We start from the raw sequence: 18,714 nt of genomic DNA, 5'->3' as shown, positions 1-18,714 counted from the left end.
CATCGCCCGCAACTCCAAAAGGTTGATATAGAAGGTTGACCAAAGACCCTTGATCTCCAGATCCCCTAGATGCGCACCCCACACTAAAGTGGATGCATCAGTTATCACTGTGGCCACCGATGGAGGTGGATGGAAGGGCTTTCCTTGACAGATTGCCCTCCACGCTCCACCAAGACAAATCTCCCTGAGATCTCCGTTGTGCTGATACCACTGCCTGCGGAGGCACCACTGGAGCGCCCTCATGTGCCAGCGTGCATGGTTGACCAATAGAATGCAGGAAGCAAACAGACCGAGCAGACGAAGGACCTTCAGGACTGGTACGACCGCTCCATTGTAAAACAAAGGAATCATTTCCTGTATGTCGAGAATCCTTTGACGAGGAGGGAATGCTCGACACACAGTAGTGTCCAGTACCGCCCCTATGAACAAGTTATGCTGAGATGGCACCAGGTGAGATTTGGGCACGTTTATCGAGAAACTCAATTTGTACAACAGCTGAGTTGTAACCTGCAGATGATGAAGCACCTTCTCTGGCGACTCCGCTTTGATCAGCCAGTCGTCCAGTTAGGGAAAAACTGGAGTCCCTGACCTTCTGAGATGGGCTGCCACCAAGGCCATCAAGACTCGAGGTGCAGTAGTAAGACCAAAACGGGAAGACCGCAAACTGATAATGTTGCGACCCTACCGTAAAACTGAGATACTTCCTGTGCGACTTCAGGATGGGGATGTGGAAATATGCATCCTGCAAGTCGATCGACACAATTCAGGCCTACTGTTGCAGCCCTTGAAGAACCTGCACAAGGGTGAGCATCTTGAACTTCCACTGCTTCAGAAAAAGTTCAAGATCCTGAGGTCCAGGATTGGACGCAGCCTGCCATCCTTCTTTGGAATCAGGAAATACCGGGAGTAGCAGCCCTGACCCCTTTCCTGCTCTGGAACCACCTCTATCGCACCTTTTTTAAGCAATGAAAGCACTTCCTCCTGCAGGAGAAGAAGGTGGTCCTCCGAGCAAGCACCTTGGCACGGAGGGTAATTCAGAGGGATTTCCCGAAAGGGAAGAGCGTACCCATTTTCTACAAGATCTAGAACCCAAAAGATCTGTAGTGACCAATTCCCAATCTGGTAGAAAATGGGTAAGCCGACCCCCCACAGGACCAACATGATCCAGAATGGTGGATCTAGGGCTGCTTTGCAGTGGTAGGAGGAAGGGAGCAAGAGGAGGAGGAGAGCTGACGACCTCAAGCACGACCTCTGTTCCTGCCCCTGTAGCTCTTATACAGGGTATTTTGGTGCTGCTGCTGAGGCTGCCTGAATGCACGAAAGGTCGACCTCCCAAAACCTCTGTACCTCCTATAAGAGGAACCTCTAGGCTGTGCCTGCAGGCCCAGAAACTTGGCCGTGGCTTTGCTGTCCTTGAACCTTTCCAAGGCTGCATTCGCCTTCTTCCCAAACAACCCAGAACCATCAAGAGGCTGGTCCAGAAGCGTTGCCTGCACATCAGGGGAGAACTCTGAAGATTTAAGCCAAGCACTCCTCCTTGTGGCGACCGAGTCCGCAGTGTCCAAGCCACTCTGGATAATCTGACGTGCAGCCGCCTGAGTGCCCGACAGGCCTTCATTAAAATTCTGCCTGTTCTCCTCAGATAACTTGGGAGCCAGCTGTTTAGCAGAATCCATGAGAGCGTGGATATAACGGTCCAAGAGACAGGGGGCATTTGTGGACTTTAAGGCCATACTCGCCGAGGAGAACACCTTCTTGGCCGATTGGTCGAGCTTTTTCAACTCGCTATCACTAGGAACCTGTGGAAAGGCCCCAGAAGACTTCTTTGAGCAGGCAGCCTGAACCACCAGACTTTCAGGAGAAGGATGGGAAGTAAGAAAGTCTGGATCTCCTGGAGCCGCCCTGAACCTCCTAGCAACAGACTTCGATACTGCCGGAGCCGAAAAGGGCTTACGCCATATCTCCATGACTAGCTCAGTGATAGCATCATTAAATGGAAGTAAAGGCTGGAGGGAGAACGAAGAACCTCAGTCAGGATGTTGGGTTTAAATTCAGCAGTTGGGAGCTGCAAGTCCAAAAGCTCCGCTGCTTTTCTTATGACCGTGTGGTAAGGAGCCACATCCTTAGAGGGAGCATCAGTAGCAGGAGTAAGCTCCCATTCCGGTGACAAATCAAGGCCACCTGCTTCTTTTGGTTCCTCAAACAAGTCATCTGACTCCATGACCTCACCCTCTTCCATTTCTTCCACCTGGTAACTTTGCTCCTCCCAAATTCTCTGTGCTTCTGGCCTGGATCTGATCCTCAGAACCGGTGTCAGCGGCGCTGCACACGCCTCCGACGGAGCCGGCGTCGAACACGGATCCGGAAGAGCAGCCGGAGTCGAACGAGGTCGAGCTGGAGCCGGAGAAGAAGGGAGCGGCTTCAACGTCCTCGGCGCCGGGAAATACCAAGGCGGCGTCGCTGGAAAAAATGGCATAAATGGAGCCTGAGCATAGGCCTGAGGGACCCCCAGAGTAAAGGCCATTGGACCCATGGGACCCGAAGGTGCTCCAGAGGGGTACATCGCTCCCGAAATGACGCCATACATAGCATTTAAATAATGCGATGGGTCTTGCCCTGGGCCAGGAAGGGAGGGGGGGGGGGGGGGGGGGGGGTGGAAGGCTCAGATTGAGGCATTACTGGACTCGGGCCAATCGGCGCCGACGGTGGAGCCAATTGAGCCGAAGACTCATCAGCCTCTTCTACCGGAGCCGGAGAATGTGTCGGCGATGGAGCCGGAGCACGCTCCGGAGAAGCCGCAGGCGAAGTCGGGCAAACAGGAGACGCCGGATTTGACACAGAAGGAGAGGGAGACACATAGTCCTTACGACGTCGAGGAGCAGGTGAAGTCGATATCGGAGCCGTCTCCTTATCCGAACGGCGTCGAGAGCCGTGCCTCTTCTTTTTATGTTTCTTCGACTTCAAAGCATGAACCGACGTCGACTTCGAGCCCGACCTCGACCGCCTTCGACCTCTCTTCTCCTTCCTCATTTTCGCTATGAATAGCTTAGCTTTTCTTTCCTTTAAGGCCTTTGGATTCATCTTGCGGCAGCAAGAGCATCCCTCGACGTCGTGATCCGACGACAGGCACCAGACACAATCCTCGTGTGGATCCGTAATGGACATGTATTTACCACACTCTCTACACGGCTTGAATCCCGACTTCTTCATCGACATCTTGAAAAAGAAGCAAGAAGAAAGCAGAAACACCAGCAGAAACACAAAGTAACCTGTAAAGCTACGGAGAGTCCCAGAAAACCGTTCCCACTTGTTAGTTCTGTTAGTGTATTGTGGTGGTAGACAGAACTGGAAAGCCTTGCAGGATAAATGTCCTGCTCAGATGTCCAAATCAGGGCTATACTAGCCACGCCCCATCTTGCACCAAAGGACTTAGAAGAGTACCCCGGACCCACAATGGAGATGTGGTGTAGGAAGCTGGCTCTGTATATACTATACCAAAGTGAGGCATAGTGTGCACAGAGTCCAGTGGAATCCCAAAGTTAGGCAGAGGTAAAAGTATATAGCACCTTACTCTCTATTTGTGGTAGTGTGGGCGAGCAGTAAGGCTTTATCAGAGGGTAGTGTTAAGCATTTGTTGTACACACTCAATCAGCAAATGATTTCACCAACTCAAAGACTGAACTCGGACCAATTTTGTTTGTTTAAAAATATTCTTTTAGTTATTTTATTTCCTAGAACCAAGCAAGCCTGGCACATCTAAGTTATAAATACTTTGCAGTAATAATGCAGTTTTAAATTGCAGTTGTAGATTTACTTTGGTTTGGTTACAGTTTGAATTACTGGCAATGCAATCCTGTGTAATACAGTACATATACTTTGTTTTGACTTTTCACTAGCAGCTCATGTAAATTACTTTTAAGATTACTTTTCTCACACAGTGTAGTTTTCCTGGATACTACCACTCATAACGTGTTGAACAACCGGATCGTCTACGGCCACCTTGCCGTTTGCTGATATACCTTCTTTATCAGGCTTTGGAGCACTTTCATTTTAGCAGTGCCCGACGCGTTACTATTATCGGTTCCGGCTGAGTCTGTCCACATGGCTGCTTTGCTGCTGCGCCGGTTACTATCTCTCTCAATTTAGGGACCTCCCTGCCCGCCTATCGGGGAGAGACTTACTATTAGATTATCAGCACCTCCCGGAGGGTTCGTCTTCCACTTGATTGCACCCGCACGGGTTGTGAACGCGCCATCCTCGAATTTGCATCTTCATCCCAGGATCTTTTCATCTCCCACGACTTTTGAACTTCTATTCATCTAACGGTTACGTCTCATGGATGGCCGGAGTATCCGTGTGCCTCCTTTTATTTCTCTGGTCAGTCTATCGTTTACCCACTAGCAGCTTCAGCTGTCTTATGTGCCCTGAGGCAGGTGAGACTCACATTGGGGTCTAACACAGAAACACGCGTCGGCGCTGGATTAAATACACGATTGGAGAAATTCCCCTCAGGGTGTCTCTGAAAAACGTTTACCACTGCATAAACATGCAACCGAGTTTATCATTTGATTAAATAACTGATCTTTAAGCCCTGATATGTTATTCCTTTTTGAGATACTATTGTACTTCCTGTAAAGTGATCGTCACCTCCTATGTACTCTTTAGACCTACTGGGGGGATTCCTTCTAGTTTATTTATTGAGAGCGTACTGTTGAATGTCTGATATTGTTAGGCGTGTGTGTATGCGAGCTTATGAGATGGTATGTCTGAGGCCTGAGTGAATGTGTTGTGGGATGTGTTTAGACAATATTTTATCTGAATATGTATCTTTATAAAAAAAACTTACGTGTTATATTACGTAGCTATAATAAAACTTTTTTGATAATCTTTATTTATCTGTGTGTGGCACAATTATATGTTTAGGCCTGTGTTGGCAATGTACTATTGAATAATGACTTTTGCATCATTGGATTTATACAGGTAGAGAACTTTTTGTTTTTGATTGCTCATACCCGGATACTACACTGGGACATTTCCTGTAAAAAGGTAATTAAAAGTGTTATAGTTATTCGGTTTTAAAGGATTTCATAGATTTTCCAACTCCACACTTAGAAACGTTTCACAGAAAAACAGTCAATGTTATCCTATTGAGGAAACTGGGGTTATTGGCAAGAATTCGGTTGTGGGCGTTGGTATTCTGGGGGCAGACTCGGGGGACCCCCAGGGTCAAGGATGCACTCTTCTTACACCCTCAGCAGCACTAGGGCCGCCGGGTGCAGAGTGCTGAGGCCCAATGTTGTCCAATGGGGAATAGAGGGCCTCCAGTTGATGGCTGCTTACGAGCAGGCCACTGGGTTGTGGGAGCAAAGCTCCTGGACTTAAGCTAATGGCAAATGGCCGTACAAGCCAGCACAAAAGGTGCACCCTCAGGGGTGCTGCGGCGGCCGGGTGCATTGAGCTGTTTTGGCGTCGGGCACCCTGTAGCTTTCAATGGGGAGTCTACGGTTTGCAAACACACTGCAAGCTCGGGGGCGAAGATCTTCTGGGTGCGACGACCAGTTAGAGAGGTAAGTTGGGATGCTGGGGGTTGGTTAGACACCGTCGGTTGGGCCACCCAAGGCCGTGGGGCATCGCGTGCAGGGTTGTCCTATAGGGTCAGATCTTCTTACCAGCTCCTCGTCGCTGTTGAGGGGACCGTCCGGTTTGAGGCTGTAGGCATCGGCTGGAGGCTTGAGGCAGGTCAGGGATCACTGGATCTCGGGTCTGGATCGCCGGGAAACCTCCTTGTGGTGTTGGGCCACTTGAATTTGGGCCATGGGTTTCGGGTGCAGTGCCCCTAAATACTAGATTTAGGGGCATTACAGGTAGGAGAAAGGTCGGGACTAATGGGTCCCTACATTGGGGTGGGTACACCCCCGATTATGCCATCCCCCAGTGGGAGGCAGGAATAAGCCTCACCCTTGTTGGCTGGGTCCACCCATCTGCACTTGGTTTTCCTGCCGGTTCCTCCGCCGAATGTGGGGGTCAGACCTGGTGGTGACCAGTTGCTGGAAGCAGCAAAATGCCTGGGGTAGCTCACAAAGGCGAGCAAGCCTTTGAAGCTTTCCCTTCATGTACCCTGCCCATCCTAGGGGAGGAGGCTTGGCACCTCATCCCAGGATGTGCACTGTTTCAGCATTGTTTTAGCAAGCTCTCGACCCAGGGGTCCAGAAACATGTCTGGTGGTGGCAGCTGAAAGCAGCCACTCAGCCTGTACACTAGTGGTAGGTCGTTTTTCAGGGGGCATCTCTAAGATGCCCTCTGTGTGCATTTTTCATTAAATCCCACACTGTGTTCAGTGTGGGTTTAATGTGCCGAGAAGTTTGATACCAAACTTCTCGGTTTTCAGTGCAGCCATTATGGTACTGTAGAGTTCATAATGACAAACTCCAAGCACTATATACTCTTAATGGCTGCACTGTACTTCCAATGTCTAAGAATGTTCTTAGACACTGTAGGGGTGCAGGGCCCATGCACCTGTACCCTCACCACTGGTGTAGTGCACCCAGCTAGAGGGCTGACTGATCTATGCCAGGGCAGTGGGTTGTAGGTATGGCACACAGGGAGGTGTGCCATGCCAACTGTTCACTTTGTTCTGCACCAAAACACGCAGGCTACAAAGGCAGTGTGTGAGTGTAAAAGTACAGGGCGGCTAAGGGTGACACAATAAGTGCTGCAGCCTTTAGAGGCCTTCCCTGGTCACAGTGCCCTGGGTACCTGTGCTACCATTTACCAGGGACTGACCTGTGGCCAGAGAGCGCCAATTGGGTTTGGTGGCCAATGCAGTTTTAGGGAAAGAACATAGGCCCTGGGTACCTGATTAGCAGGATCCCAGGGCACACTCAGTCAAAGCACATCAGCAGTTCAGCAAAAAGTGGAGGCAGCCATGCAGAAAGAGGGCACTTTCTCACATGTGGGGTGTAGGGAGTTGTGTAGTGGAGTACTTCAATCAACAACCTGTCAATTACTTCACAGAAGAGAGTGCTTTCTGTATTTTAAGTAGGATTTTCTCCTCCTAATTGTCTTCGCACTGTATACATAGGAGCTATGTGATGCTGGGGTGTCATGCTTTGCTGTGGTAATGACGTATGTGAGTTCTGTTGGGCTTCATTGGCAGATCAGTGGATCAGGATTAGGAGCAGTTGTGGCTCAGTCCTTCTCCCGATTGGGGTCTTTGGAATAAAGAACTACTCCGATTAATACTGGCCACGTTTTCTTTACACGCTCCAAGCACTGTTGCAGTTACTGACATTAATAGGGAGCTGTATAATTAGCTGTAGATCTCAGAGCTTTAATTCAATCACACTTGTCAGATTGATGCCACTCATCTCTAAAAGATACAGTTTTACTTGTGTTATTTACAGAGTTGCTCATTGGGAGGACAACTCTTGAGCAGCCACTGAGGTGGCACTGGAGAGATTGACATTAATACCTAGTTGGCTTAGGACAGAAGTTGTCCTCTGAATGTCCCGCAAAACCTCTTTCTGGATTGCTTGCCTTGAGAGTTCAAACAAAAATACATGAACGTTTGTAGTGACATTTACAGTAAGACAATAAAAGTTTAAAAAAACAACCTCAAAGGCTCACCAACATGAGTGTTATAACGCAAATTCACTATACTACTCCAACACATCTCCCCTTACCAAAGCACAAACACATGAATGGATGATTTCCATCACTAATAACAATTTAAGCAAGTCTAAATGTTACCTTTGTCCCTGGAGGTAATCCTTCCAACTGCTTAGGTTTTTTAAATGTCCGATGATGTTGAGTTCTGTGATCCATTTTTTCTTTACTTGTCAAAAATTGCAATCGGCATTTAGCACAGCGATATACTCCTTTTTTCTATATACAAGAAAACAATGATTAGCACGTTTCTATAACTGTGAGTTTTGCTGTAAGTGTTCCTTTACATCCTCCCTTTCTTTTCTGGATTACAGATGATATTTCCAAGAAAGAAAGGCTTGCTTACTGAGACAAATAATTGCTTTACCCTGTTCAAACGTTTCCGCACTGCCCCACCTACATATACAATGCTAAGCCTTTCACTCTTCTTACAGGAGCTCATAATGAGACATTTGGTTATTTCTCTGTACGTCATGCATTTAGAATAAGGGTTGAAAGTAAGTTTACATTGCTTTAGGTTTCGGCAGCAAAAATGAAAGGCGAAGTTACTTATTATTAATCTTGGGTCTCCATTACGGGCACTCTTCTTGAATTTATTAACTGTACAATAACTCCCCACAAAAAGATTTACAAATCCCGTTTAATAAGAATTATTTTTCAATTCAAGACCAATGTGATCACACCAAATCAGCGACATTAAATTTGAAACTAAATTAATAAAGACAGAGAGCTAAAACAGACATGGCCACGATGATTCTCATCATAATATCATTAGATAGATCCCTGACAGCTAGGTGGGTCACACCCACAAGGAATATTACAGATAAAGCTGCACCAACATGGGCAGGGGTTTCCAACCTTTTCTGTAATTAGAGCTACTTCTGATCAGTGAAAAATGTCAAGAGATACTGAAGGCCAAGTAACTTGCACATTGTTACCAGACACCCCCTTGTGCAGCTTAACTTTAAACCTAATGTCCATGTAGCCCAATACTATGGTTTGAACAAAAAACTGACTAGAGGTACTATAATAGGGCTGCCATGTGCGTCAGTGAGTGCATGGTCTGTGGGGATGTATAAACGTGTGTGAATGAATGGGATGTATGGGTGGTGACTGACAGCCTATGTCTTATGTACATGTGGCATAGGACATAATGCTCACCATATGTGGCATTGTTACATGTACAACACAAAAGAAGCATTTTTTTAAATTATTTTTTATGGGAGAAATTTAAAGTGCAGAAAAATGCTCTGCAAAAATGATCATAATAAGGAACCTTTTTCTCTGCACTTAATTTCTCCCATTTAAACAAATGGCTCCATGTTTCAGTTACAAATATGGCAGTGTGTCTACTAGCCTCTGGCAGAAAGATGACAGTTGTGACTTTAGAAAGGGAGAAACTTAAAATGAAGAGTTAACTTAACCAGTAATTCTTCATTTTAATTTTCTCTCAATTTAAAAGCATTCCGAAATATTTTGTTTTCATGCTCCAATATTGAGTTGAGAACGACTTTTATTTAATAGTTAAATACAGTTATGCTTCAGTTCTGAACCTCTGTAACCCACATTGTAGGAAGCTGGCTCTGTGTATACTATACCAAAGTGAGGCATAGTGTGCAGAGAGTCCAGTGGATCCCCAAACGTAGGCACAGGTAAAGTTAGATAGCACCAAACTCTCTATTTGTGGTAGTGTGGTCGAGCAGTAAGGCAGTATCAGAGGACAGTGTTAGGCATTTGTTATACACACTCAGTCAGCAAATGCATTCACACACTCAAAGACTGAACTTCAGACCAATAGTTTTTGTATAAAAATATTCTTTTAGTTATTTTATTTTCTAGAACAAAGCAAGCCTTGCACAGGTAAACAAATACTTTACAGTAGTAATGCAATTGAAATACAGTTTGAATGAGGATTGTATACGCACTTTGGTTTGATTTACAGTATGGATGCAGAGAAATGCAATACTTAGTAACTGCAGTATATAGGCTTTTTAGTGAAATAGCAGGTAAGTAACTTTTGAGATTACTAGGCTTACACAGAGTAGTAAACCTAGATAACTCTGGAAACTATCCTGTGATCCCAGTCTCTCCCCCGGACTCCAGGACACCTACCTGATCACTCCTCCTGAGTGCACCGGTGCTCGGCTGAGCGTTGACCGCTTCAGCGGGCTCGCAGCGGCAGGGGCCGCCATCTTGGGCCGGGTTGCTCGGGTGAGGTGGGAGGAGAGGCCAGTGACATCACCGCCACACCCCCGAGTCCCGCCCCTACTTAGGAGGGCGGACTGGAACCTACCCTTGGCATTTGCAGGCTGACGACCCTGTGGCAGGGGGTCTCCGCCTGTGGCTAAGGAGGTCAGCAGCAGTACCCACAACGCGGAAAAGACATTGCTGGATCAGTATTTTAATTTTCTTTACACATCGCCGCATTAAGCGTAGAGGAGCGCTTTTAACTCTGGAAACTATCCTGTGATCCCAGTCTCTCCCCCGGACTCCAGGACACCTACCTGATCACTCCTCCTGAGTGCACCGGTGCTCGGCTGAGCGTTGACCGCTTCAGCGGGCTCGCAGCGGCAGGGGCCGCCATCTTGGGCCGGGTTGCTCGGGTGAGGTGGGAGGCGAGGCCAGTGACATCACCGCCACACCCCCAAGTCCCGCCCCTACTTAGGAGGGCGGACTGGAACCTACCCTTGGCATTTGCAGGCTGACGACCCTGTGGCAGGGGGTCTCCGCCTGTGGCTAAGGAGGTCAGCAGCAGTACCCACAACGCGGAAAAGACATTGCTGGATCAGTATTTTAATTTTCTTTACACATCGCTGCATTAAGCGCAGAGGAGCGCTTTTAACTCTGGAAACTATCCTGTGATCCCAGTCTCTCCCCCGGACTCCAGGACACCTACCTGATCACTCCTCCTGAGTGCACCGGTGCTCGGCTGAGCGTTGACCGCTTCAGCGGGCTCGCAGCGGCAGGGGCCGCCATCTTGGGCCGGGTTGCTCGGGTGAGGTGGGAGGCGAGGCCAGTGACATCACCGCCACACCCCCGAGTCCCGCCCCTACTTAGGAGGGCGGACTGGAACCTACCCTTGGCATTTGCAGGCTGACGACCCTGTGGCAGGGGGTCTCCGCCTGTGGCTAAGGAGGTCAGCAGCAGTACCCACAACGCGGAAAAGACATTGCTGGATCAGTATTTTAATTTTCTTTACACATCGCCGCATTAAGCGCAGAGGAGCGCTTATAACTCTGGAAACTATCCTGTGATCCCAGTCTCTCCCCCGGACTCCAGGACACCTACCTGATCACTCCTCCTGAGTGCACCGGTGCTCGGCTGAGCGTTGACCGCTTCAGCGGGCTCTCAGCGGCAGGGGCCGCCATCTTGGGCCGGGTTGCTCGGGTGAGGTGGGAGACGAGGCCAGTGACATCACCGCCACACCCCCGAGTCCCGCCCCTACTTAGGAGGGCGGACTGGAACCTACCCTTGGCATTTGCAGGCTGACGACCCTGTGGCAGGGGGTCTCCGCCTGTGGCTAAGGAGGTCAGCAGCAGTACCCACAACGCGGAAAAGACATTGCTGGATCAGTATTTTAATTTTCTTTACACATCGCCGCATTAAGCGCAGAGGAGCGCTTTTAACTCTGGAAACTATCCTGTGATCCCAGTCTCTCCCCCGGACTCCAGGACACCTACCTGATCACTCCTCCTGAGTGCACCGGTGCTCGGCTGAGCGTTGACCGCTTCAGCGGGCTCGCAGCGGCAGGGGCCGCCATCTTGGGCCGGGTTGCTCGGGTGAGGTGGGAGGCGAGGCCAGTGACATCACCGCCACACCCCCGAGTCCCGCCCCTACTTAAACGGTCCATATGTGTCAGCGCAGCGGACGAGCGCAGCGGGCGCGACGAAGGCGCGCCGGAGTTGCGCCTGAGTTAAGCCCGTCTGCGCCCGTCCGCGGCCGACCGGGACCCGGGCCCACCCCCCCTGGCCATTTTGTGAGGTATTCCTCTCATGATCTATTATCACTACAACCTAGCTCCCCCTCAGGAATAGCCCTCCCTTCACTCCCCTCGCACACTTGCACACGTATACAAACATTGGGGCTCTCCCGCCGTCCCCTGCTGGCTGACGATATTCAGTCTATTCCACCATTGCCGAATGAAGCTAGATCGGCTCCTTTACTACTACATAACATGAGATGCTACTACCTCAACACAAGGTCCCTAATAAAGAACCAGGTCAACATCTTCCTTTTCCTGACGGAAGAAAAACCAGATCTTCTGTTGTTGACCGAAACATGGACCAACCCTCATTCTTTACCGGACATTCTGGCATCACTTCCCTCAGACTACTACATTCTGACTGCCAACCGTGCACAAGGGAAGGCTGGAGGTGGGGTAGCAGCAATTATTTCGAAATCCTTTCATTTCCGGGAATTACCTTCTCTCACTCTCCCCAACACAGAGAATTTGGTAATCACACTAGACTCAGAGAGCGGGGCTCTTACTGTAATTCTGTTATACCGTCCTCCCCAATACATGGCCAATTATCCAGGACTTTTGGCAGAACAACTGGCCTCCCATGTAATAAAGCACTCTAAAACTGTCCTAGTGGGGGATTTAAATTATTGGTTCGATAGAACAGACACAGACACTCAAGCTGGAGAACTGAGGGATCTGCTTACAGATCTAAACCTGGTCCAACACATTCACTCTCCCACTCACCAGAAGGGTCACAGCTTGGACCAAATCTGGACATACAACGTACCATCATTCTCTCCTGTTATAAGCCCTTGCATCTGGTCAGACCATTATCTTATCCAGTTTCCGCTAGAAATTCAAGGGCAGCACAAGGCCAAACCTCCCATGGGTAAAGAGTTCCGCAAATGGAAATCCATGGACCGCTCTGGGTTCATGGACACGTTGAACAACACCCTTCCCCCATTAGACGAAGATCTGGAGGTTGACGAGAGGGCACTGTCCTCCTGGCTTCTCCATGCTGCAGATCTGTTCGCCCCCTCTGTATACCTACCTAACATTAGAGGTAATGATGCCCACAAATGGTTCACTCAAGAACTTAGAGCACTTAAATTAGGGGTACGACAGAAAGAAAGACAGTGGAGAGCCACCTACTCTTCACAGGATAGGGAAACCTTCTGCGTCACTAGGAAAAATTATCAAAAAATTTTAAAACAACACAAACTTAATTTCTTCTCCTCAAAAATGTTATCGTCATCCAACAAGTCCAAAGATATTTTTAATATAGTTAATGAACTCTGTGACAACGACAGGACAGCCCCTTCAATAGCTCCTACGCAGAAGCTATGTGATTCCCTGAATAATTTTTTCAGAGAAAAAATTGTCACTATCAAATCGAGCATTGCTAGTTCCCCAACGTCACTTCCTTTGGATGACGTCTTTTACAATCCCTCTGTATTAGATACCTTCCCGGTCATTGATGGTAAAACTTTTTCTTCACTTTTGACGAGGGTAAAGTCCGGATCCCCTAACGACATCTGCCCCCCCCACATCTTCTCGGAAATCGGTCAGACTATCCCTCAGGGGATTCTACCCCTACTAAATAAATCACTGACCCAGGGCAGGGTACCTACTGGCTTTAAACACGCTCTGCTAATCCCTCTAATTAAAAAACCAGGCCTGGACCCTCAGGACTCATCAAATTATCGTCCTATATCCCTGCTGCCGTTCCTATCCAAGATATTGGAGGCTCACGTCTCCAATTGCCTTTCCAACTTTGTGGAAACCACTGGATTTCTGGAGCCAAATCAAGCTGGGTTCCGTCCAGGCCATTCGACCGAGACGGTAACCCTGGCAGTCCAGAATACACTTCGGTGTAACGCAGACAGGGATGTCCACCAGGCACTGGTGCTTCTTGACCTGTCTGCTGCATTCGACATGGTCGACCATACTATTTTGGTCGGCCGTGTCGAGCAGGCAGGCCTCAGAGGTGTTGCCCTGAGCTGGGTGGAATCATTCTTGTCCGACCGGACTCAAGCAGTGAGACTGGGCACTTTCACAGCCCCTAGAATTAAGAACGATTGCGGGGTCCCTCAAGGCTCATCCCTGTCCCCCCTTTTATTTAATTTATACTTGCGTCCCCTTTTGTACTCCTTGAGGAAATTCAAAGTGTGGATCTTTAATTACGCAGATGATCTGCAATTGGTTTTCCCCCTGGGGTCGCCGGATGCTGTCACTGAGTTTAGGGAGGTCATGGCTCACATCCAGAGATGGATGGCCCTTAACCACCTAAAACTTAACCCAGGCAAGACTGAATTGATCTTGCCTGGGAAGAGCGAACTCAGCTGGGGACCTCAATTTTGGCCTTTGGAGATGGGAAACCCCCCCTCCAATTCCCGCACAGTTAAGAGCCTTGGAGTCACCTTTAGTGAAGACCTCTCCCTGAAAAGCCAGGTAGGGTCAGTTGTTTCCGCATGCTTCTTTCAGCTGCGCAAGATTAGAAAGATTGCCCATTTCCTAACCCATTCTGCCCTGATACAGGTGACCATCGCCCTTGTGCTGTCTAGGCTGGACTACTCAAATAGTTTATATTTGGGCCTTCCAGCCGGGCAGCTCAAGAGGCTGCAGCTGGTTCAAAATCAGGCGGCCAGGCTGATCTGTGGGCTTCCTAAATGGCAGTCCATCGGGCCAGGCCTGGCAGACCTGCACTGGCTGCCGGTAGCCCAGAGGGCGGCTTTTAAAACCGGCTGCATTATCTTTAGGGCATTACAAAGTAAAGGCCCCAAATTTATCATCAATCTGCTTGCCAGATACACCCCCTCCCGCAACCTCCGCTCTGGTCACAAAAACTTGCTCATGGTGCCGGTTGTTAGGAAACAACGTCAGGGCGGCAGCTCTTTTCATTTTCTTGCTGCCTCCCTCTGGAACTCCTTGCCAGCTTCTTTAAGGTCACACGAGGATATTCTAGCCTTTAGACTTGCCTTTAAGACCTGGCTTTTTAGAGAAGCTTATCCTTAGACGTTCTAAGTTGTCCTCCTGTTGTTGTGTTATGCTCTGAAAACCTCCTACAGCGCCATGAAGCCTACGGGCGTACGTGCGCTTTATAAGCTAAATTTAACATAACATAACATAACATAACATAATACTCTGGGACATGTGTTTAGGTTTCCAAACTCCACACTTTGAAACTTATCACAGAAAAACAGTCAATGTTATCCCATGAAGGTGGGAGTTGAGGTTCTGGGGGTAGACACAGGGGTCCCCCAGGGTCAAGGATGCACTCTAGTTACACCCTCAGCGGCACAAGGTCGGCCGGGTGCAGAGTGCTGAGGCCCAATGTTATCCAATGGGGAATAGGGGGCCTCCAGTTGGTGGCTGCTGGCAAGCAGGCCACTTGGTTGTGGGAGCAAAGCTACTGGACATTAGCTCAGGGTAAACGGGGAATCAAAGTAGCACCAAAGGTGCACCCTCAGCGGCACTAAGGCAGCCGGGTGCAGTTTCAACTTTGGACGCCCTGTTGTTTTCAATGGGGAACCTCTGGTTTGCAAAGGCACTGCAGGCTTGGGGACGAAGGTCTTCTGGGTGCGACCACGACTTTGAGAGGTAAGTTGGGAAGTTAGGGGTTGGTTAGGCACCGTGGGTTTGGGCCCACAAGGCCATGGGCGTCGGGTGCAGGGATGCCTTTTGGGGTCGGATCTTCTTACCAGCTCCTAGTCGCGGTTAGGAGGACCTTCTGGATTTAGGCTGCAGGCGTCAGCTGGAGGCTTGAGGCAGGTCAGGTGTCGCCGGACCTCGGGTCAGGATCCCTGGGGTGACCTCCTTGTGGTGTTTGCCCACTTTAGCTCGGGACGTGGACGGCAGGTGCAGAGTGGGGCGGATTTGCGGAGCCCGGCAGGAGCCAGAGGTTGCAGATGAATAAATCCGGTGTTCACGGGAGACAACTTCTTTGTTCTTGAAGGCAGGCAGGTCCTTCTGGGTTTTCGAGGTTGCTGGCTGCAGGACACACCGGGATTTCGCAGGAGCAGGTTTGAGGGGGAGACAGACCGATAGGTCTGGAGCCATGTCAGTGGGCGTCTTCCTCTTGTTAGCTGCTGCACGGCTGTTCGGTCCTTCTTCTTGTAGTTTCTTCTTCTCTAAGATGCCCTCTTTTGGCATTTTTCATTAAATCCCACACTGGCATCAGAAGTGGTGAGAAGTTGGATACCAAACTTCTCAGTTTTCAGTGTAGCCATTATGGTGCTGTGGTGTTCGTAATGACAATCTTCCAGCACCATATACTTTTAATGGCAGCACTGCACTTACAATGTCTAAGAATTGGTATAGTGCACCCAGCTAGACGGGTGGCTGACCTATGCCAGGGCAAAGGGGTTGTAGGCATGGCCTTTGGTTTTTGCTACGCAGGGATGTGTGCCATGTCGACTCTTCACTTAGTTCTGCACCAAAACACGCAGCCTGCAAAGGCAGTGTGTGTGTGTGTGTGTAATGGTGGAGGGCCTCTAAAGGTGACACAATAAGTGCTGCAGCCCTTAGAAGCCTTCCCTGGCCACAGTGCCCTTGGTACCTGTGGTACCATTTACAAGGGACTGACCTGTGGCCAAAGAGTGCCAATTGGGTTTTGTCTCAATGAAGTTTAAGGGAAAGAACATAGGCTCTGGGTACCCGTTTGGCAGGGACCTAGGGCACACTCAGTCAAAGTACATCAGTAATATAGCAAAATGTGGGGGCAACCATGCAAAAAGAGGGCACTTTCTTGCACCACCCAGCTGAATGTTTAACCTGAATTGCTGGGGTTCCTGGGATCGTTCAACCTCTGTTCAGGGACAAAGGTGGAGCAGGACATGGGAGTGGCCTGGAGACATACACTGGTTGGCCCCACCTCTCCTCCCCCCCTAGTCTTATTCTGTACTTTGACTTATTATTTTTCCTGCCCTTCATTGTGTAGGCTGAGAGTGACTGCAACAAGCAGTTGTGATCACAGGACACATACGAAAAATGTGGTGATGTATGCTAGTTTTTCCCCATAGTAGTCCTAATGCAAAATTAATGTAGGAAGTTTCAATAAGATTATGGGAAACAAACAAACAAGCACTGGCAAAGCCAGTCGGTCTGAAGTTGGTGGTCAGCCTCTTGGTTTTGTCAATGTGTATCTTGTTTTGGTATGGTTTTTGTAAAAACGTATTGGTGTGGGAGCTGCGGTTCTCACCATTATAACAAACATTGGCAAAAGCAAAAATAGTTTTTGGTCTCAAAAAGCACATATTGCCAAAGACGTTCCCGGCACTGAACAAAACAACATTGTGTGCCGATATGCTTCTTGTGAAAGAGCAGATTACGGTCACTCGCAGTAAAGCCAGCTAATAGATCGAGAGAGAGAGGAGACAGACTTAATAAACACAAAAGGTAATGGTTGATGCCAGACGTATTTAGGGGCCCAATTATTAATGAAAGTCTCTAAGTGTACCCATGGTATATGTCCTTCCATTTAGCGCAGAGTTTATGAATTCACAAGAATTTACAGAAGTAGACCAAGAAATAGTACTGCTAAAAAATATTTGTATATTGCATTTTAGCATGAGTAAATATGAATGTGTAGATCTGCTCAAGCGAAAATCTGTTGTGTTTGCAAGTACACTTTCGCTCCAGCCATTTTTTTCCCAGCCCTGGAAGAAATTTTACCTCTACCATTGTCAGGAGTAAATTTCAAACCTTTCTCAGTATGGGAAAAGATTAGAGGCGATTTGGTGAAAACCCTTAAAACATGCAAATTAGTAGGGTTGATAGACACAAAAGGGCAGTCCAACCCTGGAACTATTGCATACCGCTACCTTCAACCCCATTATGTAGATCTGCAGAAACGTGGCAAAATAAGGGAATTGCTAGTATTCAAATCCTACTATGGTATGAGCCCAGGAATAATCAGAGAGGATATATCAAAGCTCTTATCTAATTAGATTGCTGCCATAATTTGTCGCCGCATTACAGGGCACAAAGGGGACATGTAGATTTTGCTACAGGACATGTAGATTTATTAAGCAACCTGCTCCAGAGACATGTAGATATTTTATTAAATTCCACACCCCAGGTATGCACTGACGAACACGCAGAAAGGGTCCTCGAGTACTGGGATAACAAGCTGGTTACGTTGCACTGGGAAGCGGCTCAAGTTTGGCCACAACGCAAAGAGGAGACGCGGCCACTACAATTGCGGATTCTGACTCGACTAGTTGGGCAGCTGCCGCTTTCGCATTTACTCTCACTCCAATAATAATAGGTCCACTTCTGAAACACAACTTGACTAGACTTGCACATAAATCTCCCATGAAGCGCGTCAATAGAAGGATGCCTGGCGTTTGGATGTGTACCCCCCCACACACACTTTTTACTTGTTCTCAACTAGGAATTCCTGCTTCTGTACCTACTACACCCATAATGTATATTTGCTTGAAGATGCTATGCTGCACTATTGGTTTTTGTATCGTCTTGAAACTTGAATAAACACATTTTCAAAAAAAGGATTTAACAGATAATTAACGGTTGTATGACAAAGGCACGCATGGCTAAAACAGGCGTGCCTCTACAACACTGCCCTAACCACGAATGAGTCTGAACGCTGCATTCCTGAGCCCTAAAAACTAACCCGACCCGTGGAGCCCTAACAAATAACCACGATCCCTGCCCCGAGCTCTTAAAACTACCTGACCCCCCGAGCTCTAATAACTACTCCAGCCCTAAAAACTTCCCCAGCCTCCCCCCCCCCCCCACCGAGCCCTAAAAACGCCCCAGACAGCCCCAGAGCCCTGAAAACTTCCCCGACCTGCCCGAGCCATGAAAAACACCAGCCCTAAAAACTACCCCAACCCTTAAAAACATCCCCGCTTCCCCCACACAATCTCCCCAAAACCCGGACCCTGCCCCACTCCCCTCACCGCATCTTCTCCTGGTCCTTCCTGTTCCCAGGCCCAACCATTCCAGCATCTAGACCGTACATATGCCTTAAACACGGATATGTGTGGCTAAGGACAGCCGAGTTGCGCTGAGGGGAAACAGCACACATAGCTTAGCCCGCATTGTAAAGTCCATTCCCCATCAAT

General features: G+C 48.7%; 1 protein-coding gene across 11 annotated transcripts in view; it reads right to left on the bottom strand.

The window, feature by feature from the left end:
* ZNF280D (zinc finger protein 280D) overlaps positions 1-18,714 on the bottom strand; it is an 896,727-nt gene that overhangs the window by 536,197 nt on the left and 341,816 nt on the right. For all 11 annotated transcript variants that reach the window (XM_085644120.1, XM_085644117.1, XM_085644119.1 and 8 more), the window contains one exon: positions 7,750-7,884. In XM_085644120.1, the coding sequence (XP_085500246.1) occupies positions 7,750-7,884 (135 nt within the window). The remainder of the gene's footprint in view (positions 1-7,749; positions 7,885-18,714) is intronic.

The sequence above is a fragment of the Triturus cristatus genome, chromosome 3_1, assembly GCF_964204655.1.
Source record: "Triturus cristatus chromosome 3_1, aTriCri1.1, whole genome shotgun sequence".
NCBI lineage: Eukaryota > Metazoa > Chordata > Amphibia > Caudata > Salamandridae > Triturus > Triturus cristatus.
Note: the sequence above shows the minus strand (reverse complement) of the source record. Positions and strands in the feature narration are given on the sequence as shown.